This window comes from Papio anubis, chromosome 18 (genome assembly GCF_008728515.1).
Source record: "Papio anubis isolate 15944 chromosome 18, Panubis1.0, whole genome shotgun sequence".
Classification (NCBI taxonomy): domain Eukaryota; kingdom Metazoa; phylum Chordata; class Mammalia; order Primates; family Cercopithecidae; genus Papio; species Papio anubis.
Genome location: NC_044993.1, coordinates 32,242,671 through 32,265,990, shown reverse-complemented (window position 1 = coordinate 32,265,990; position 23,320 = coordinate 32,242,671). Strand labels below are relative to the sequence as shown.

The following is a 23,320-nucleotide window of genomic DNA, read 5'->3' as shown; positions in this document are numbered from 1 at the left end:
CTGAACTCTAGCTATAACCTCCTCACTATCAGGCCTTCTCTCCTTAGAGAGAAGCAATAAATATTGTCCTGAGGGTGTCTTTTGCAGGGGCTAGGGTTGGGTGACGTGACCAACCCGATCGTAGAACCAAGGTAGGTGCTGGCCACAGGTTTTGGCAGCTCCCATGATGTTATCTTAGTTACCTTGGGGCTGGGTGTTGTTACCACCGTGTCATAATGAGAAAAGTGAAGATCAGAAGTGACTGGGCTGGGCACGGTGGCTCACACTTGTAATCCCGGTGCTTTGGGAAGCCGAAGCAGGAGGATCGCCTGAGGCCTGGAGTTCAAGACCAGTGTGGGCAACATAGGGACACCCTGTCTCTACAAAAAGATGAAAAGTTTAGACAGGTGTGGTGGTACGCACCTGTAGTCCCAGCTAACTTGGGAGGCAGAGGCCAGAGGATCATCTCAAGTAACTGGCCCGGGGTCACCCTATGAGATTTTGGATCCCAGATCTGACTGTTTCAATTTTACTGTAGTTCTCTTTCTAGAACAACACCTCCAGGTGCCTCTCTGAATGCAAGGTTGATCTGGCATCAGCCTCCCCCGTGGTCTCGGTAGGGTTTCTCTCTGGCAGTCTGTCCCACTCCTCTCAACTCAGGACAGTCAGGTTTTTGAGGCGTGTATCGATATTTTTCACACTTCAGCAGTTCTCTTCCTGTATCACTGCCACCACTTTTTGCCACTAACACATGACGCTTGTGCCCTTATTTACTTAGCATTTTTAAAAAAATCATTCCACTGTGGAGGATCTACGTGTATCTTAAAGGCTATTTCATATAGCTAGGTAAATAGAAAATTTGTATAATTTGCCAGAAGTAGAAGAAAATCACAACAATAAATAGCATGCAAATAAAACAACATTAGTAAAGTCTAGCTAGAAACGTTCTCTTTGTTAAGAAGGGGCATCATTTCTACACCCATGTTCATTGCAGCATTAATCACAATAGCTGAAAGGTGGAAGTAACTCAAGTGTCCATCAACAAATGAATGAACAAAATGTAATGTGTATTATACACCTAGTGGAATGTGATTCAACCTTTAAAAGGAATGAGAGTCTGACACACTACAACACGGAGGAACCTTGAAGACATCATGCTAAGTGAAATGAGCCAGTCACGCAAGGGCGAAGACTGTGTGATTCTACTAAGATGAGGTACTTAGATTGGTCAAATTCAAGAGACAGAAAATAGAACTGTGGCTGCAAGGGCTTGGGGGAGTAGAAAACAGGAAGTTCTGTTTCATGGGTATGGAGTTTCAGTTTGAGAATATGAAAAATGTTTTGGACATGGGATGTGGTGATGTTTGCATGACAGTGTGAAGGTACATAATACCATTGCACTGTACACTTTTTTTTTTTTTTTGAGACAGGTTGGTTGTTTGTTTGAGACAGAGTCTCACTGTATCGCCAGGCTAGAGTGCAGTGGTTCGAACACAACTCTCTGCAGCCTCGACTTCCTGGGCTCAAGCGATCCTCCCACCTTAGCCTCCTGAGTAGGTGGATCTACAGGGCCATGTTACCATGACCAACTAATTTTTTTTTCTTTTTTCTTTTGTAGAGTCAGGGTCTGCTGTTTCCCAGGCTGGTCTTGAACTCCTGGGCTCAAGTAGTCCTACCACTAGGGCTTTGTCCAAAGTGTTGGGATTATAGGCGTGAGCCACCCCACCTGGCCTGAATCTACACTTAAAAATGCTTAAAATGGTAACTTTTGTTTATATATATATTTTGTATATATATATATTTCGTACCACAATAAAGCATTTAGAAGTCAGACATCCTGTTTTGATGTCTAATAAAAGATTGAAAAATGGGGAAAAATAAGGGACCTAGTCCTTGTGAGAGAGGGGTTAAAACAGTTTAGCCCTTGGCTGAGCGCGGTGGCTCACACCTATAATCCCAGCACTTTGGGAGACAAAAGTGAGCAGGTCATTTGACTTGTCAAGAGATAGAGACCATCCTGGCCAACATGGTGAAACCCCGTCTCTACTAAAAATACAAAAATTAGCTGGGTGTGGTGGCGTGCGTCTGCAGTCCCAGCTACTTGGGAGGCTGAGGCAGGAGAATTGCTTGAACCCGGGAGCAGAGGTTGCAGAGAGCCGAGATTGAACCACTGCACTCCAGCCTGTTGATAGAGTGAGACTCTGTCTCAAACAAACACACAAACAAACAAAAAACAAAACAAACAGTTTAGACCTAAGCTGAGGCTTCTGCTGGACACAACCAAGATTGAGAAAGACGTGTAAATGACATTTTTTGCAGTGTAACACAGTTTATCTAAAGTCCTGTTGGGGTCCCACTACAGTCTTCTTGCAGCTCACCGGGATTAGTAGCCCCCATATGAGGAGACACTTTACTGGGATGGTATGTGGCCTCCTCCCTGCCTGGGGGCCTGAGAGAAGACTGGCAGGCTTCCTACCACTCAAGCATCCAGAGTGTTTTGCAGAGGAGCGGGAGGCAGAGAAGCCTTCCTGGAGGAGGCAGGATCCAGTGGAGCCCTGATGGGTGGAGAGGAGCTGGAGGGCTTCCCAGGTACATGTGTGGGACCACAGCTGGGACCGAGCAGGGAGGTGGGTATTAATATGGCAAGCACACTCAGACTGGGTGGCGGTGGAAGTTGGATGGGGTTAGACTGTGAAGGAAGCCACCACTGGTTTGTTTTGTTTGTTTGTTTGTTTTGTTTTTGAGACGGAGTCTCGCTCTGTTGCCCAAGCTGGAATGCGGTGGTGTGATCTCGGCTCGCTGCCACCTCCACCTCCTGGGTTTAAGCGATTCTTGTGCCTCGGTCTCCTGAGTACCTAGGATTACAAGTGTGTGCCACCACGCCCGGCTAATTTTTGTATTTTTAGTAGAGAGGGTGTTTTGCCATGTTGCCCAGGCTGGTCTCAAACTCCTAGCCTTAAGTGATCCACCTGCCTCTGCCTCCCAAAGTGCTGGGATTACAGGCCTGAGTCACCGCACCTAGCCTCGCCACTGGCTTTTGAGCAGGAGAGTATCTTGGTAGTGAGTTTCAGGACCAGGAGTGCAGGGCTAAGTAACAGGCACTAACTTAGTCCCCAACTGAAGCACGGCACAGTGAGGCTGGTACAGACCCAGGCTGGAAAATAGAGGGGCTGTGGGGTAGGCAGGACCTCCTCCTGAGCCCTGAGAACAGCCAATTGGGCTCACATTCAGCATGAGGAAGGAGGAGGTTGGCATGGCAATCCTAGTGGTAGCTGGGTGACCTCAGAAAGGAAGGGCCTGGAGGTCAAGGTCTGGATCATGATCAAAGAAAACAGAAGTGCCAAGAAGGGCCAAGGCTTGCCCAAGTCACCCAGAGGGAGTGTAGCCCAAGAGTCAGGACATAGGTGCACTGGTGTCCCTGCAAAGCCTTCACCGTGCAGCTGGGATGGGGACCTGCCTGCCCTCCAAGGAGCAGCTCCCTCCTGCTTCCGCAGAGGCCACTTGTACTACCTGTGAGGTGTGCTTGGGCTGATGCGGGAAGGGTCCCAGTGAGACAGAGAGGAGGGAGACCATGTTAGGACCTGTCTGGTTTCTGCCTTTTGCTGCCTCTCCATCTTTCCCCCAGGGCTGGAAGAGCACATTCCTGAGTCACAGTTTTCCCAGGAGTCTAGATGGGGCCCAGGCAGGAGAGAGCACCATCTCCCCATTACCAACACACACACTGTCTCTCTCTACCCCCACACACCTCTTGGCTTTCCCTTAGAGCTCTTCAGAGGGTATGGCTGATGCAGTTCGGGCCTATCCAGACCCCTGGCTCAGGGAGAAGCTGGCCAGCTTTCCAGCCCCATGTTTTCTGGGCTCTGTGGCCAGGGAGGCCCCTCTCCACCAGGCTCTGCCACTTGGCAACTTTGGGCCAGGCCCTGGTCCTTTCTGGGCTTCAGATCCTTCATCTGTGAAATATGATGGCTTCATAGAGTGCTTCCAGTGACTTTGCCAGCCTTACCTTTTGTAAGCCCCACACTACCCTGCAAGGTGCTACTGTCATTATCTCCATTTTACAGAGGGGAAACAGGTTCAGAGAGTGTGAGTGGCTTGCCCCAAGTCACCCACCCAGCAAGTGGTGGGCTTGGTACTTGAACCCAGGCAGTCTGACCCAGCTGCTGCCTGAGGTCCTTGCCATCATCAATATGCCATCGATTGTCAGATCAGAAAGGGATCATTTTCCCTTTTCTATAGGTGGGAAAACTGAGCCCCAGAGGGGCGACATCTCTTGCCCAAGGATGCGGAGCTCAGGTGGGTCTTGAGCACTGCGTAAGGCCATTTTGCCATGTCCTCGAGCACCTCCACAGAGGAGCCGCCACCCCAGGAAGTGCTGCAGACTCTACGGGGTGATACCATCAAAGGGTGACCAGGGCATGACCACCGGCTTGGAGGAAGCAAAGAGGATGCTGTTAGTGAAAGGAGAAGTGAAGTGAGAGTGTGATGCCTGGGCCTGGGCCTGGGGTGGAGGGAGCAGAGAGAAGTGCAGTGGGGGTGCAGGTGTGGGGCGAAGGGAGAGGCCACCCACAGACGCCTCCCAACTTCCCTTTCTTCCTGCAGAAGCAACAAGACAGCAGCCGAGACAGCAGCTGAGACAGCAGCGGCAGCTTCACAGGTCAGCCTCCTCTGGGCCTCTCCCCACTCTCCCCTGCCCGGTTCTCTGTCCTTATCCACAGGCCCCTCAGTGGGTACTGGGCATACCCACACCTAGGTGGGCACAGGCCTGGGGACATCCTGGGTGAGCAAGCTGGGGACCCACCCTCCTTCCCTTTCTGGTTGGCAGCTCCACATCTGGGGGAATGTAGAGAACTATGCTTTTGGAAGGAAGGGCGATTTAAATTAAGAAGTGGTTAGGCATGGGGCTCGAATCTTAGCTTCCCCACGAGGTCTGGGACAAGTGAAGGGTGGTTTCTTTTCTGGACCTCAGTTTCTCATCTGTAAAATGGGGTGAGTCTGGGAACCTGCACCGTGGATGGCTGTCAGGGGCTCAGTAGAGGGCCTGGCACATACTTTGTGCTTGGCAGACTGGAGCAGGTGCAGCTCCTTTCAGAGCGACCTAGATTGGATCCTGGGGACAGCATGTCTCAGGGAAATGGCTCTGCTGCTGGCTTGGTCACAGACTTCCTGTTGGGCTCCGGTGGGGGCCTCTCTTTCCCAGCCTGTGAAATGGGGTCACTAATAGCATCTCTTAGGGCTTTTTTTTTTTTTTTTTAGAATCTTGTTCTGTTGCCCAGACTGAAGTGCAATGGTGTGATCTCAGCTCACTGCAACCTCCACCTCCCAGGTTCAAGCGATTCTCCTGCCTTAGCCTCCTGAGTAGCTGGGATTACAGGCGCCAGCCGCAACACCTGGCTAATTTTTGTAATTTTAGTAGAGGCGGGGGTTTCACCATGTTGGTCAGGCTGGTCTCAAACTCCTGATCTCAGGTGATCCATCTGCTTTGGCCTCCCAAAGTGCTGGGAGTACAGGTATGAGCCACTGCACCTGGCCTCTTAGGGCTTTTTTTTTGCAGAGACCACAGGTTGGTTGATTCCTCACCCAGGCCAGAGGCAGGGGCTCCAGACTGTGGTTGGCAGGGGCAGGTGGGGCTGTGTGTGGAGAATGGCTGGCTCAGTAGGCCCTCATGCCGCTGGGGAGAGGTGGGCTTCTGGGGTGCATGGTCAGCTGCAGGGAGGAAGGCAGGGGTTCCCAAGCCTTGTGCTCAGATGTATTCCTGACCAAGGATTTTGGCCAGAGCCCTGGACCTGGCTCAGAGCCTGATTCCAGTAGAGGATCAGGGAAATTGTTGTTGGAGTTTCTCTTTCTGGGAAATAGGTTTCCTTGGCCTCATTTTACGGATGAGAAAACTTGAGACACAGAGAGGTCAAGTGCCTTGTCCGGTGTCACACAGCCTAGGCACTGAATACTGGCACTGGTTATCAGATTCTCATCTTCCAAAGGCTCTGTCCTGTGCTCCACAGCTCGTCATTTGTCTATTGGCCTAAATAGAGTCTTACTTGTCTACACAGCAACTCAGCTGCCCAACCATCTTTGGGAGGCTGCAGTGTGCAGGGGGTAGCGCCCTGGACCCTGGAGGCCTGGGTTTGAGTCCCAGCTTGCCCACTGGCCTGCTGTAGAACTCAAGCAGACTCCTCTGTGCAGTAATTCAGTTTCCCCACCATCAACTGGAACCATTCTGGAAGTCAGGTAAGGAAGGGATTGCTATTTCCTAGAAGGCCCCAAATAATGAATTGCAGGGTGGAAAATGAAATGACTCAGCGTATGAGACGATGGTGAAGGGATGTGGAGGGGAATTTGGAGGTTGCAAGCAGAAGTGAAGACAGTGGTTTGCTCCTGGGAAAGGGGGTGGAAACCACAGCTTCTATCTGGAGTGCCTGAGGGAGGTATCACTTCTGCTTTGGCCTCAATGTCTTCAGTTGTGTAGTAGGGTCAGGCTTGTCTTCCCTCAGTGCCTGCCTGGAACCAGTGTGGGTAAGAGCCTGGTCTTAGGGTCCACACCCTGCAGGTCAAATCCATCTATCTGACTGGACCTCGGTTTCACCAACAGTATAGTGAAGGGGCAGACAAGTTGGCCCAAGATCCTTTCTGTGCTATCAGGTCCTCCACTACTGAGCCTCAGTTATCTCTCCTAAATGATTTCTTTCAGTAGCTCAGTAGCTTCTTTTGCCTCCCCAAATCTTTTTTGTTTTTTTGTTTTCTTGTTTTAGACAGAGTCTCACTCTGTCACCCAGGCTGGAGTGCTGGAGTGCAGTGTCACAATCACGGCTCCCAGGCCCAAGTAATCCTCCCATCTCAGCCTCCTGAGTAGCTGGGACCACAGGCTCATGCCACCATGCTGGGTTAGGATTTTTAATGTTTAATTTTGTAGAGATGGGGTCTCCTTATGTTGCTCTGGCTGGTCTCAAACTCCTGGGCTCAAGTGATCCTCCTGCTTCAGCCTCCCAAAGTGCTGGGATTAAGGCATGAGCCACCGCAGCCGGCTCCCCCAAATCTTGTCCTTTGTCTTTTCTCTGAGGTTCTGAGAGGGTAAGTAAATAACACAGCCAAATAGCCAAATAAATAAGAACCCAGCCTTCTGTGACTCCAGAGTCTCTATTTCATGTTTAAAATAAACATATATTAAAAAATTATGTTAAGAAAAATGGGTGACCACCTGGAGAAAAAATGAAATTGGATTTATATTTCCCACTGTACCCCATTATCAATGCAAATGGACTGGAGATTTCAATTTGAAAAATGAATCTATAAAAGGACTGGAAGAAACGGGCAGATTCCTTCATGACATTGGAGTAGAGACCGGGCTTGGTGGCTTCCTCCTGTGATCCCAGCCCTTTGGGAGGTTGAGGCGGGAGGAGGGAGGATCGCTTGAGCCCAGGTGTTTGAGACCAGCCTGGGCAACATGCTGAAACCACGTCTCTACAAAAATAAAAACATTAGCTGGGCGTGGATGTGCCAGTTGATACAAAAGTGCCCCAGTTGATACAAAAAGTTGTATACTCTACATACTATTCTGCATTTTGCTTTTTCACTTGAAAATACATCTTGGAGAGCTTTCCATGTCAGTAAGAGGAGAGCATCCACTTTGTCATCTGCATATTCTAATGTTGTAGGGATAAGCTACGGTTTATTTAACTAGTCCCCTATTCATAGACATTTGTGCTGATTCTATTTATTTGCTCTTACAAACAATGTCGCTATGCTTATATTATTTCTCACATGTGTGAGTTCACCATTTATTTATTTTTCTTTTTTGAGACGGAGTCTTGCTCTGTCACCCAGACTGGAGTGCAGTGGTATGATCTCTGCTCACCTCAACCTCCGCCTCATGGGTTCAAGCCATTCTCCTGACTCAGCCTCCTGAGTAGCTAGGATTACAGGTGTGCTCCACTGCGCCTGGCTAATTTTTGTATTTTTAGTAGAGACAGGGTTTCACTATGTTGGCCAGGCTGGTTTTGAACTCCTGACCTCAGGTGGTCCTCCTGCCTCGGCCTCCCAAAGTGCTGGGATTACAGGCATAAGCCACCACGCACGGCTCTATTTATTTATTTCTGATACAGGGTCTCACTCTGTCACACAAGCTGGAGTGCAGTGACACCATGATAGCTTACTGAAGCCTCAAACTCCTGGGCTCACGTGATCCTCTCACCTCAGCCTGCCAAGCAACTGAAACTACCAGGTGCGTGGCACCACACTCAGCTAATGTTTTTGATTTTTAGTAGAGTCAAGATCTTGCTATGTCACTCAGGCTGGTCTCGAATTCCTGAGCTCAAATCTTCCTCCCGCTTTGGCCTACCAAAGCGCTGAGATTACAGGTATGAGCTACCACGCCCCACCATTTGCCCATTTTTATATTGGGTTCGACTTTTCCTTATCAATTTCTAGAAGCATTTTACGTAATAGGAAAATCAGCTCTTGTCTGTTATACATAGATAAAAGTATTATATGCAAATAGTTGTCCTAATTTGTTATTTGTCTTTTAACATTACATATGGCCTTCTTTTGGCCAGGTAGAAGTGTCTTTTTAAACAATTTTTTTTGTTTGTTTTTTTCTAAGATGGAGTCTTGCTCAGTTGCCCAGGCTGGAGTGCAATGGTACGATATCAGCTCACTGCAAGCTCTGCCTCCCGGGTTCACACCTTTCTCCTGCCTCAGCCTCCCAAGTAGCTGGGACTACAGGCACCCGCCACCATGCCCAGCTAATTTTTTGTGTTTTTAGTAGAGACAGGGTTTCACCATGTTAACCAGGAGGGTCTCGATCTCCTGACCTCGTGATCCACCCACTTCAACCTCCCAGAGTGCCGGGATTACAGACGTGAGCCACCACGCCTGGCCTTAAATAATTTTTATGTAATAAAATGTATCTGTATTTTCTCTTTTGGCTTCTGGATTTTGAGTCATAGCTAGAAAAACCTTCCCCACTTCATTGTTTTCTTGTTTTGTTTCTGTTTTTTGTTTTTGAGACAGGGTTTTGATCTGTCACCCAGGCTGGAGTTTAGTGGCACAATCATAGCTCACTGAAGCCTCGACCTCCTGAGCTCAAGCGATCCTCCCACCTCAGCCTCCTGAGTAGCTGAGACTACAGGCATGTGCCACCAAGTCCAGCTAATTTTTTGCGTTTTTTGTAGAGATAGGGGTCTTGCTGTGTTGCCCAGGGTGGTCTCGATCTCCTGGGCTCAAATGATCCTTCCACCTTGGCCTCCCAAAGTGATGGGATTACAGGTGTGAGCCACTGCGCCTGGCCTGTCCAGATTTTGCATATAATAAAATATATGATTTTTTTTGAGAGAATGGAATTAGATTGTTTTGCAATGTGCTTTCTGTCTTTTATGAGCAATATGTCACTATTATTTCTTCCGTATTGATAGTCACTTGGAGCATTTAAAAATCCTAACTATTAAAATATTTGTTTTTTTTTGTTGTTGTTGTCATGAAGGTAATATGTTGTAAAAAAAATTAAACAATACAGCAAATATAGAAGGAAGTTTAAAAAGAAAAACCTCTCCCCTCAAAAAAGCATTATTAACATTTTGGTGGCCATCCTTCTAGATCTCCCAATATGCTTCAGCATGCATACAAACATAATTTTTCATAAATGAGATTTCGTGTGTTATTTTCAACCTGCCCTTTCCACTCAATGATATGCTGTGCTCTTCTTTTACTTAGCTTTATTTTTTTGTGTTATTTTTTTGAGACGGAGTCTCGCTCTGTCGCCAGGCTGGAGTGCAGTGGCGCGATCTTGGCTCACTGCAACCTCTGCCTACTGGGTTCAAGTGATTCTCCTGACTCCGCCTCCCAAGTAGCTGGGATTACAGGCGCCCACCACCAAACCCAGCTAATTTTTTTTTTTTTTTTGTATTTTTAGTGGAGATGGGGTTTCATCATGTTGACCAGGATGGTCTCAATCTCCTAACCTTGTGATCCGCCTGCCTTGGCCTCCCAGAGTGGTGGGATTACAGGCGTGAGCCACTGTGCCCAGCCTTTTTTTTTTTTTTTTTGGAGAAGAGTCTCACTCTGTCATCCTGGCTGGAGTGCAGATGTGCCATCATAGCTCACTGAAGTCTTGAACTCCTGGGCTCAAACAATCCTCTTGCCTCAGCCTCCTGAGTAGCTAGGATTACACATGTGCCAACATGCCTGGCTAATTTTTATATTTTTAGTAGAGATGGGGTTTTGCCATGTTGCCCAGGCTGGTCTTGAACTCCTGACCTCAAGTGATTTGCCCACCTAGGCCTCCCAATGTGCTGGAATTACAGGCATGAGCCACCACACCTGGCCTCAAAATTTTTTTTAGAGAAAGGGTCTTGCTATGTTGCCTAGGCTGGTCATTAACTCCTGGCCTCAAGCAATTCTCCTGTCTTAGTTTGGGATTACAGGTGCAAACCATGGTGCCCGGCTATATGCATCTTTTTTTTTTTTTTTGAAAGAATACACGTAATTCTTAATAGTGAAATGACAATCTGTTGCATATTTTAACTTTTAATTTTGAAAAAAATTATAAATGCACAGAAGGTTGCAAAAAATAGTACAGAAGGTTTTGTATACCCTTCACTTATTCTCCAGTAGTAACATCTTGCATGCCTACAGTGTAATATCAAAGCCAGGAAATTGTCTTTGGTATAGTTCACAGACTTCATTCTGTATTATAGACACTCATTTATGTATGCTGGTTCTTTGGTAAGTGTGTTTTAACTTTATAAGAAACTGCCAGACCGTTTGCCTTGCAATTTCATGACATAAAATAAAAGATTCCTGTAAACAGCACCACAATTAAGACACAGAACTGTTCCATCGCCACAAGGATCCCTTGTGCAAGACCTTTAAAGAAACAGACTCCCCCTCCCTAACCCTTTGCAACCACTAATCTATTCTCCATCTCTATCATTTTGTCATTTCAAGACTGTTGCATAAATTGAATCACACAGCCGATTTTCAGATCGGCTTTTTTTTTTTTTTTTTTTTTTTGGCTCATGATAATTCCTTTAAGATCCGTCCAAGTTGTGTGTGTCAGTAGCTTTTTTTGAGAAATTCATTTTTTTAACTGCTGAGAATTGTATTTCAGAGGGCAAATGTATCACCATTTAACCATTTTCACCCACTTTGAGGCTATTATGAATAAAGCTGCGATGACTGTTCATATACAGGTTTTTGTGTGAATACGAGGTTTCATTTCTCTGGGATAAAAGCCCAAGAGTGCAATTATTGGGTCATACGATAGGTACATGTTTAGTTTTATAAGAAACTGTCGAACTGTTTTCCAGAATGGCACTGGAGTGTAATTTATTTATTCTTCTATTGATAGATGTTCACATAGCTTTCAACTTTTCTTTATTAACAATACTACTCTAAATATTCTTGTATGTGTATAATCCTGGCTTGCCCTGTTCTTTCCATAGGATAAATTCATAAGAATGAGTTTCCTGGCTCAAAGGATATTCAGAACATAAAGTTCGAATGTGTTGCTAAGCCGCCCCCTTGCAGATGATGCTCAGATCTTAGACGGAGAGTGCGGGAATGTGCCTGTCCCCACAGACTCACTGGTGCTATCATATTTCAGATTTTTGCAGATCCAGTGGTGGAAAAATGAAAACTCATGTTCTTAACTACTTTCCTCTGCCACTGCCATCAAACAGGTGTTTTGAGTTTTGTGGCTCTCCCTCTTTGAAGCCTTGCAAGTTTTCATTGACTTTCTTTCTTCTAAGAGGAGGATCATCAGTTCTCTTGCCCTCCTTCCCCTATTTCCTCTTCTTCATCCTCTTAATATGTTTTTTTAGTTGGATTTTTAAAGTCTTGTCTATAGAGGTATACATACAATAAAATTCACCCTTTTGGAGAGCAGTTTGGTGCATTATGACAAATGTGTACCGTCATGTATACATGTATATCACAATCAAAATATAGAACATTGTTGTCCCCTGAAAAGTTATCTCGGGCCCTTTTGTAGTTAATATCTTTTACCTTCTCCCTGGCAACTACTGATTTGTTCTCTGATCCAATAGTTTTGACTTTTCTAGATTCCACTTCCATGTTACATTCCCTCCAGGAGTGAATGAGACTTCCAGCTGTTCTGTATCCTCGTAATACTTTGTATTACCAGTCATTTTAATCCTAGTCATTCTAGAAGGTGTGTAGTGATATCTCATTGTGGTTTTTATATGCATTTCTCTAATGACTAATGATATTGAGCATTTTTCATGTGCTTATTTGCATCTATAGGTTTTTTTTTTTTTTTTTTTTTTAAACATGTAGGTCCAGCTCTGTCACCCAGGCTGGAATGCAGTGGCATGATCTCAGCTCACTGCAGCCTCCTTCTCCTGGGTTGAAGCAATTTTCCTGCCTTAGACTCCCGAGTAGCTAGGATTACAGGCACCTGCTACCACACCTGGCTAATTGTTATATTTTTAATAGAGATAGGGGTTTCATCATGTTGGTCAGGCTGGTTTCGAACTCCTGACCTCAGGTGACCCACCTGCCTTGGCCTCCCAAAGTGCTGGGATTACAGGTGTGAGCCACCATGCCCGACCCATCTGTACATCTTCATTGGTATAGTGATTGTTCAAATCTTTTCCTATCTTTATTGGGTAGTTTGTCCTGTTATTAGTTGTGTAAGGGTTCTTTATATAGTCCACATACAGTTTTTTAAAAACATCAGATACGTGTTTGTAAATGTTTTCTCCCAGTCTGTGGCTTATCTTCTTATTTTCCTAACCATGACCTTCAAAAAGCAGAAGTTTTAATTTTGATGAAATTCAGTTTATCAGTTTTTTGTTGTTGTCATTGCCATGGATCATGTTTTTGGTGTTGTTTCTGAGAAATCTTTGCATAACCTAAGTCAGAAGGATTTTCTTTTTTGTTTTTTTCAAGGAGTTTTACAGACATATCTTGGAGATATTGTGGGTTTGGTTTTAGACCACCACAGTAAAGCAAATATGGTAATAAAGTGAGTCACACAAATTGTTTGGTTTTCCAGTGCATATAAAAGTTATGCTTACGGCAGGTGCGGTGACTCATGCCTGTAATCCCAGCACTTTGGGAGGCCGAGGCAGGCGGATCACGAGGTCAGGAGATCGAGACCATCCTGACCAACATGGTGAAACCCATCTCTCCAAAAAATACAAAAATTAGCTGAGCATGGTGGTGTGTGCCTGTAATCCCATCTACTCGGGAGGCTGAGGCAGAAGAATCGCTTGAACCCGGGAGGCGGAGGCAGAGGTTGCCGTGAGCTGAGATCGTGCTACTGCATTCCAGCCTGGGCGACAGAGCGAGACACTGTCTCACACACGAAAAAAGTTATATTTACATTATACTGTAGTCTATTTAGTGTGCAAAAGCATTATGTCTAAAAATGTACATACCTTAATTAAAGGACACTTTATTGCTAAAAAATACTAACAATCTGTCTGAGCCTTCAACAAATCACACACTTTTTGCTGGTGGAAGATCTTGCCTTGATGCTGATGGCTGCTGACTGTTCAAGGTGGTGGTGGTTGAAGGTTGGGGTGGCTGGCTATTTCTTAAGACAGCAGTGAAGTTTGCCACATCAATTGACTCTTTCTTTCATAAGATATTTCTCTGTAGCACGTGATGCTGTTTGATAGTATTTTACTCGCAGTAGAGCTTCATTCAAAATTGGAGTCAGTCCTCTCAAACCCTGCAGGGGCTTTATCCACTACATTTATTTAATATTCTGAATCTTTTGTGGTCATTTCCACAGTGTTCACCATATCTTCACCAGGAGTAGATTCCATTTCAAAAAACCACTCTTTGTTCATCTATGAGAAGTGACTCCTCATCCATTCAACTTTGATCATGAGACTGCAGCAAATCAGTCACATCTTCAGGATCCACTTCTAATTCTAGTTCTCGTTCTATTCTCATCACATCTGTAGTTACTTTCCCCACTGAAGTTTTGAACCCCTCAAAGTCATCCATGAAGCATGGAATCAACCTCTTCCAAACTCCTGTTAATGTTGATATTTTGACTTCCTCCCATGAATCACACATGTTCTTGCAGCATCTAGAAGGGTGAATCCTTTCCAGAAGATTTTCAATTGACTTTGCCCTCATCCATCAGAGAAGTCACTATTTATGACAACTATAGCCTTAGGAAATTTGTTTCCTAAATAATAAGACTTGACAGTCAAAATGACTCCTTGATCCATGGACTGCAGAATGGATGTTGTGTTAGCAGCACAAGAACAACATTAATCTCCTTGTACATCTCCGTCAGAACTCTTGGGTGACTAGGTACATTGTCAATGAGCAGCAATATTTTGAAATAAATTTTTTTTTTGAACAGTAGGTCTTAACAGTGGGTTTAAAATATTCAGGAAACCGTGCTATAAATAGATTGCTGTCATCCAGGCTTTGTTATTCATTCGTAGAGCACAGGCAGAGTAGATTTAGCATAATTCTTAGGAGACTTAGGATTTTCAGGATGTTAAATGAGTATTGGCTTCCATTCGAAGTCACCAGCTGCATTACCTGCTAACAAGTGAATTAGCCTGTCCTTTGAAGCTTTGAGGCCAGGCATTGATTTCTTCTCTCTGGCTATGAAACTCTTAGATGGCATCTGCTTCCAATATGAGGCTATTTCATCCACACTGAAATTCTGTTGTTTAATGTAGCCACCCTCATGCATGATGTTAGCTAGTTCTTGTGGATAACTTGTTTCTCCATCAGCACTCGCTGTTTCACTTTGTACTGCTATGTCATGGAAATGGCTTTTTTCCTTCAACCTCATGAACCAACCTCTGCTAGCTTCCATCTTTTTTTCAGCTTCCTCACCCATCTTGGCCTTCATAGAATTGAGGAGTTAGGGCCTTGCTTTGAACTAGGCTTTGGCTTAATTAAGGAAGTATTGGCGGGGGGGGCTGGTTTGATCTTCTATCCAGATCACTGAAACGTTCTCCATATCAGCAATAAGGTTGTTTCGCTTCATGTGTTCACTGGAGTAGCACTTTAAATTTTCTTCAAGAGCTTTTCCTTTTCATTCATAACTTGGTGAACTGTTCGGTGCAAGACGCCTAGCTTTTGGCTTATCTGGGTTTTGACATGTCTTCCTCACTGAGCTTAACATTTCTAGCTTTTGATTTAAAGTGAGAGATGTGCGACTCTTTCTTTTACTTGAACACTTAGAGGCCATTGTAGAGTTATTCATTGTTCTAATTTCGATATTGTTGTGTCCTAGGGAATGGGGAGGCCCAAGAAGGCGGAGAGAGACAGGGGAACATCGCTGGTTGGTAGAGCAGTCAAAATGTATACATTTATCGGTTAAGTTTGCCATCTTATATGGGCGCAGTTTGTGGTACTCCAAAACAATTACAATAGTGACATCAAAGATCTCTGTTCACAGATCACCACAGCAGATATAATCATGATGAAAAAGTTTGAAATATTATGAGAATCACCAAAATAGGACACAGCCATTAAGTGAACACATACTATTGGAAAAATGGTGCAGATAGACAGTCTTCAATTTGTAAAAAACCCCACAAGATCTGCAAAATACAGTAAAGCCAGGTATGCCTGTACAGTTTTAGTCTTATTATTTGTGTCTGTGATCCATTCTGAGTTAAATTTTGTATGTGCTTCAAGATACGGATTCAAGATGGTTTTTTTTTTTTTGGCGTGAGATATCCAATTGTTCCATCATTAATTGTTGAATCAATTATCCTTTCTCTACTGAATTACCTTTGCATCTTTGTCAAAAATTAATCGACAAAAAATCAATATATGAACAAATTTTTGGACTCTCTATTCTGTTATATTTATCTCTATATCTGTGCTTATGGCAGTAACACACTGTCTTGATTATTGTAGCTTTATAGTAAGCCTTGAAATCAAGTAGTGTGACTCCTCCAACTTCATTCTTTATCAAAATTGTTTTGTCTATTCAAGATCCTTTGTTCTTACATATACATTTTATAGTCAGCTTGTCATTCTCTACAAAATATCCTGCAGTGATTTTAATTGGGATTGGACTATATTCATGAGGGGTGTTGGTCTGTGTCTGTGGCTAGTTTTGTTACTACGGTAATATTAGCCTTCTAAAATGAATTTGGAAGCATTTTCCCTTTTATTTTCTAAAGGAATACATTTAGGACTGTTATCATTACTTGTTTTGTCTCGTACTTTTTTTTTTTTTTTTTTTTGAGATGGAGTCTTGCTCTGTTGCCCGGGTTGGAGTGCAGTGGCACAATCTCGGCTCACTGCAAGCTCTGCCTCCCATGTTCACACCATTCTCCTGCCTCAGCCTCCCGAATAGCTAGGACTACAGGCGCCCGCCACCACGCCTGGCTAATATTTTGTATTTTTAGTAGAGACGGGGTTTCACCATGTTAGCCAGGATGGTCTCGATCTCCTGACCTCGTGATCCACTCACCTCGGCCTCCCAAAGTGCTGGGATTACAGGTGTGAGCCACCGTGCCCGGCCTTGTCTTCTATTTTTTTGTAAGAGTTTCTATAGACTTGATATTATAACTTTTTTTAATGTTTGGAAGAATTAACCAGTGTGGCCATCTGGGCCTAGTGTTTCTTTGTGGGAAGGTTTTTAAATTACAAATCTAATTCCTTTAATCAGTGAAGGACTATTCCTATTTTCTATTTTTTCTTGAGTATGCTTTGGTAGTTTGTGTATTTCAAGGAATTTTTAAAATTTCACCTAAGTTATGTAATTTATTGCCATAAATTATTAATAATATTCTCCTAATTTTGATACCTGCAGGTTCTGTAGTGATAGCCCCTCTTTTATTGCTGATAACTGGTCATTGTACCTTGTCTTTTTTTCCTTTTTGTCATTCTGGCTAGAGACTTATCAATATTATTGAGCTTTTCAAATAATCAGCTTTTGGTTTCACTGATTTTTCTCTACTCCTTCTGCATTTTCTATTTTATTGATTTATAATTTTATCTTTATTATTTTTCCTTCTGCTTATTTTGTGCTTAGTTTGCTCTTCTTTTTATATTTATTAAGGTGGAAGCTTACATCACTGTCTTGAAATCCTTCATCTTTCCTAATGTAAGCATTTAGTGCTATAAATTTTTCTCTAAGCTCTGCTTTAGCTGCATCCCACAAATATTATGTTGTTTTCATTTTTATTCAGTTGAATATATTTTATAATTTCCCTTGTGATTTTGTCTGTGACTCAGGGGTTAATAGTATATTATTTAATTTCCAAATATTTGGAGGATTTTTTTGAGACATCTTTGTGTTTTTGAATTCTAGTTTAAGTTCCTGGTGGTTACTGAACTTACTTTGTGTGCTTTTAATCCTTTTACATTTATTGAGATTTATTTTATGGCCCAGAATATGGTCTATCTTTGTGAATGTTTCCTGTTGTAATTGAAAAGAAGATGTATTTTGATGTAATTAGGAGAGTGTTCTGTATAAAGAAGATAGTTAATAGTGTCATTCATGTCTTCTGATATGGTTTGGCTGTGTCCCCATCCAAATCTCATCTTGAATTGTAGTTCCTGTAATCTCCATGTGTCACAGGAGGGACCTGATGGGAAGTGATTGGATCATGGGGGCAGTTTCTCCCATGCTGCTCTCGTGATAGTGAGTTCTCACGAGATCTGATGGTTTTATAAGCATCTGGTTTTTCCCTTGCTAACCATTCTGTCTCCTGCCACCCTTTGAAGAGGTGCCCTTCCTCCGTGATTATATACCCAGTCTTGGGTATTTGTTCATAGCAGCGTGAGAATGGACTGATACATCTTGTATATCAATTTTTGTCTACTTTTGTCAATTACTCAGAGAGAAATATTGTATTTTGCAACTATAAGTGTTGCTTTGTCAATTTCTCCCTTTAGCGTGATCAATTTTTGCTTTATTTTTCAAAGCTCTGTTATTAGGTGCACATACATTAAAGATTGTTACATTTTCTTGATGAATTAGTCTTTAGTATTGTATAATCTTTATCCCTGGTAAAATTCCTTATCCTGAAGTTTACTTTTTCAGATATTAATATAGCTATTCCATCTTACTTATTGATATGGTTTGGCTCTGGGTCCCCATGCAAATCTCATGTTGAACTGTAATTTTTCAGTGTTGGGGAGGGACCTAGTGGGAGGTGATTGGATCATGGGGACAGATTTCGCCCTTGCTGTTCTCCTGATAGTGAGTGAGTTCTCACAAGATCTGATGGTTTAAAAGTGTGTGGCACTTCCCCCTTCTCTCTCTGTCTCCCCTGCTGCCATGTGAAGACGTGCTTTCTTCCCCCTCACCTTCTGCCATGATTGTTAAGTTTCCTAAGGTCTCCCCAGCCATGCCTGTGGAACTGTGAGTCAATTAAACCTCTTTTCTTTATAAGTTACCCAGTCTCTGACGGCTCTTTATAGCAGCGTGAGGCTGGACTAATACACTTATGATTGGTATATCTTTTTCCATCATTTTACATGTAATTTATTGGTGTCTTTACATTTGATACGTGTTTCTTGAAGACAATATGTAGTTAGGTTTTGCTTTTATAATCCAGTCTGACAATTTCTGCCTTTTAATTGGAGCATTTAGACTATACTTAATGTAATTATTTACGTGATTGGGTTTATATCTACCATCTTGCTATTTGTTTTCTCTTTATTCCATCTGTTCTTTGTTTCTTTTTCTTCTTGTCCTATCTTATTTTGGATTGAGCAGGTTTCATAATATTCTTTTATCTCTACTATTGCCTTACTAGCTATATCTTATAATTTTTCCTTTTTTGTAATGGCACTGTAGGATTTAAATACACATATTTAACTTTCCACAATTTACTTTCAAATAACATTACAATACTTAAAATATAGTTTAAGAACCTCACAACCAAATACTTCCATTTCTGCTCTCCTGCCTGTTGTGCTATTTTTGTGGTATACTTTTACTTCTACATACGCTATGATCCCCACAATGCATTGTTACTGTTTTTACATTAAACAGACATTAAAACCAAGGAAATTTATTTTATATTTGACACATTTTTGCCAATTAAAATACTCTTCATTTCTTTGTTTGAGTCCAAATTTCCAACTGGCGTAATTTTTCTCCTGCCCTAAGAATTTTCTTCAATATTTATTTTAGTGCCAATCTGCTGGCAATGAATTCTCTAACTCCTTGCTCATCTGAAGAAGTTCTTATTTTGTCTTCATTTTTTTTTTTTTTTTTTGATACAGGGTCTTTCTCTGTCACCCAGGCTGGAGTGCAGTGGCATGATCATGGCTCACTGCAATCTTGACCTCCTGGACTCAAGTGATCCTCCAGCCTTAGCCTCTTGAATAGCTGGGACTACAGGTGCATGCCACCATGCCTGACTAAGTTTTGTATATTTTGTAGAGACAGGTTTTCGGCATGTTGGCCAGGCTGGTTTTGAACCCCCTGGACTCAAGCAATCCACCCACCTCAGCCTCTCAAAGTGCTGGGATTACAGATGTGAGCCACTGCACCCAACCTTGTCTTCGTTTTTGAAAGATATTTTCCTTGGGCATGGAGTTTTAGAATGACAGATTTTTATGGAAAGATATGGCTGCATTATCTTCTGGTTTTGATAGTTTCTGATAAGAAGTCTCTTGTTGTTTGTATCTTTCATTTTCTGTGTACAATGGCTCTTTTTTTCTGGCTGACTTCAAGATTTTATCTTTGGTTCTGCAGCAGTTTGACTAGGATGTATCTAGATGTGTTTTTCTTTGCATTTATTCCATGGGATTTTGCAGAGCTTCTTGGATCTGTGGTTTGTTGTCTTTTATTAGTTTTGGGGAAAAAGTTGGCCATTTAAAAAATTTTAATTTTCTATTCTTTCTGTTTCTATTTATTCTTCTCTGTTCTCTCTCCTTTAGCTAGGATTCCAATTACATATATACAGACCATTTGCACAGTTCTTGGGTAATCTGTTAATTTTTATTTTCACTCTTCTTACTCTTTATATTTCAATTTGGATAATTTATATTACACTATCATCAAGTTCAAGGATTCTTTACTTTACTGTGTCCACTTTGCTAATAAACTCATTGACAGAATTCTTCATCACTGATACCGAGTTTGTTTCTAACATTTCTACTTGACTAGTCTTAATAGTTTCCATTGTTCTGCTGAAATTTCCCATCTGTTCTTAGAAGTCTACCTTTTCCACTGCACCCTTCAACATATTTATCAGAGCTATCTTGTCTCTATCTGATAGTTCCAACATTTTGGCCATCTCTAAGATCTGGTTCTGTGTGTCTTAAAATCTTTGACTAACTACCAGGCATTGTGTGTAATGGAACAGTAGTAAAGTAAATGATATTTATGCCTAGAAAGAAATTGAAATATTTCTTATGTCATGGCTTTGGTATAGGCCTCAAGTCAATCTAATCTGTAGTTGATTTAGGTTTAAGTTTTATTTATTTATCTGTTTGTTTAGAGATGGAGTCTCACTATGTTGCCCAGGCTGATCTTGAACTCTTGGGTTGAAATGGTCCTCCTGCCTCGGCCTCCCAAAGTGCTGGGATTACAGGCATGAGCCACAGTGCCCAGCTGGATTTAGGTTTTGTTGTTGCTATAGTTACCTTCGGTATACTACAGGCTCCAAATTTCTCCAGTGGTGGACTGTCCCTACATTGTGTTCAATGAGGACTTGAGTCCCCCAGGGTCCCCACTCTGCGCTCAGCATTGCATGCATGCAACACAGAGGAAATCTCTCTTCGTGTTCTAGTCCCTTCTCCAGCGGTGGACTGCTGTTACTTGTTGCTTGGTGCAAGGCTTGTGGTGGAGGCAGTGAATTCTTGATTATCCTGCTCTAGCTTCAGCCTTAGACAGTCTTGAGCCTGAGCCCCAGGAGTGGGGCTTTCTTAGTGTTCCTGTTTCTCCTCCAGTTTTTGACAACCTCAGCCTCTTATTCAGTGCAGGTACTAGAATGCAGGCTGACTTCCTCCCCTTCACCCCCGTGGGAACTAAACTCTGCCTTATTGGTTGGGGGATCTCGAGTGGGAGTGAGATTCCTGCTCTTTTCCCAGTAGTAGCAGCAGCCCTCCGTTTTATATCAGTGCAAAATCCTGGACACTAATGGGTTGCCTCTTCCTTGCCAGTGTCCAGTGGCTTTTTTTTTGGTTTTCTTTTCTCACTCTGTTGCCCAGGATGGAGTACAGCGGTGCTATCACGGCTCACTGCAGCCTCCAACTTCCCAGGCTCAGGTGATCCTCACACCAGCCTCCTGAGTAGCTGGGACTACAGGCATGCACCATCACATCTGGCTTTTTTTTTTTTTTTTTTTAGAGACAGAGTTTTGCCATGTTGCCCAGGCTAGTCTCGAACCCCTAGGCTCAAGCAATTCGCCTACCTCGGCCACCCAAAGTATTGGGATTACTGGCATGAGCCAAGGCACCCGGCCCTGATGGCTTTTGCTTGGTGTCACTGTAGCATTGTGGTGGGAGGGTCTTCTACTCCTCCAGCAGAGGCAGTCAACATTTGCTTTATAGCAGGTCAGGGACCTGTGGGATGGGCATCTTAAATCAAACCAAAGCCAGGGTACAGGTGTTTATCTCTTGGCAGCAGCCAATTACTACCTTGCACTCATGCAGAGCCCAGAGCACAGATGGGCTTCTCCAGGTACTCCTGCTCCACCCTCAACCCTTGGCACGTCTTGCATGGCTGTGTTACCATGGGGCCTCCCTCGGGCCCTGTCCCACTCCACATCATTCTCATGAGTGTCCAGTGGAGGACTGTAGGAAGAAACTGTCTGGGGGTACAGGTTACCCTTGTGTCTGGGGCTCCCAGTAAACTGCCACTCTAGCTAATGCTCAGCCATTAAGATTTCATTAAGGTGTTAGTCATTTTCTCCTTGTCTACTTTTGCGGCAACTACCTATTCCTCCATGCTCTGTCAAACGTGAAACAGATCATGTGTTTCATCCATCAAAGATAATGGGTTCTGGTTACCTCCAGAAACCAGTTTGCTTGGTGGCCTGTGACTTCAGCTCTCCAGTAGGCTAAAAAAAAAAAAAAAAAAAAAGGTTTGGTACATTATTTAGTTTTTCCATTGTTATGATGGGAACAGTGCTCCCATCTGGCTGTCTACTTTCTAGGTGGAAATCAAAATCATCTTAATACGGTTTTTACACAATTAAAAAAATCTCCTGTTTAACGTTTCTATTATGACTATATGCATTACATTCCATATCAAGTCATGTAGCAGCATTTCATTTTCTTGTACAACTTGGTTTTCTTGAAATTAATTGCTTCTTTTTATTTTTGCATTTACAAACTTTCTGTAAGACATCTCAAAAACAGTTTTTCTACATGTTCAAACCTATTTGGTCGTCTATATACTCTCCTTTTCCTCTTCCTTAATTTTTTCTTGAAGAACTCCCTCCCAGGGCATTCTTTTCTCCTGCTCCCTCCGGTGGGAAATGCCCTAGTCCTGCTGTTCTTCACAATTTTCTGGGGAGTAGCTTTACCTCTCCCATGGTAGAACACAGGATTTCCTGTACCCTGTGTCTTCTTTCATGATTTACTCTCTCATTTTGTTGGAGCACATCCTCCAGCAGCTTCTCAAGAAAGGGTGTGTGTTTTGAAATTTTCAGTAATCCTTGGTTGACCGTTCAAGAGAGGAGCACTAAAAACCTAATTGCTTGGCAGAGCTTGGTGACTGGTGAAATTTCACTGTAAGTTAGGTCTTGGCCATGACATTGAGGAACACAAAAATGGAAGCAGCTATAGGATACTATTCTGGGAATGGTTAGCTCTTCAGAGACTTTTCTCCTGCCTTGGGACATAACCCTGGCTGCTGCAGTCTTCTGGAATCTGAGTAGGGGAGGGCATGGGGAGGGGATATTGTTTAATTCCCCCTTCTGCTCTGATTATGGTGCATCCTCTCTCCAGAGAGTAAACTTTGTGTGGAGCAGGATTGGGATGGTAGGATGGTGAGGAAACTCCTGAAAACTCGAGGTGGCAGGGGAGATCTGGGGACTGAGTTGGACATTAAAGACTTGCAACCAACGAATCTTGTTTTTATTTTTATTTTTTATTTTTTTGAGACAAGGTCTTATTCTGTTGCCCAGGCTGGAGTGCAGTGGTATGATTTTGACTCACTGCAGCCTCCATCTCCTGGGCTCAGGTGATTCTTCCACCTCACCCACCTGAGTAGCTGGGGACACAAGCGCAGGCCACCATACCTGGCTAATTTTTATATTTTTTTGTAGAGTCAGGGTTTTGCCATGTTGCCCTGGCTGGTCTGGAACTCCTGGTCTCAAGCGATCCTCCTGCCTTGGCCTCCTAAAGTGTTTTAGATCACAGGCGTGAGCTGCCATGCCTGGACAACAATCCCTGTTTGTTTTTTTTTTTCTGAGACACAGTC

At 43.4% G+C, this 23,320-nt stretch overlaps 1 protein-coding gene across 19 annotated transcripts in view; it reads left to right on the top strand.

The window, feature by feature from the left end:
• The first annotated feature begins 4,355 nt into the window (after window positions 1–4,355).
• Window positions 4,356–23,320, top strand: part of ADGRG5 (adhesion G protein-coupled receptor G5) — a 35,596-nt gene continuing 16,631 nt past the window's right edge. For 2 of the 19 annotated variants that reach the window (XR_002519255.2, XR_004179766.1), the window contains exons 1-3: window positions 4,494–4,633; window positions 6,027–6,204; window positions 15,371–15,537. Coding sequence is in view for 5 of the 19 variants with exons in the window: in XM_021932038.2 (XP_021787730.2) it covers window positions 15,470–15,537 (68 nt within the window). In the remaining 14 variants the exon portion in view is untranslated. Of the gene's footprint in view, window positions 4,634–5,250; window positions 5,303–5,523; window positions 5,540–6,026; window positions 6,205–8,148; window positions 8,195–8,307; window positions 8,331–8,572; window positions 8,611–15,370; window positions 15,538–23,320 lie in introns of those variants that run through there. The other 17 variants (XM_021932026.2, XM_021932036.2, XM_031658199.1 and 14 more) reach the window with 15 other exon arrangements.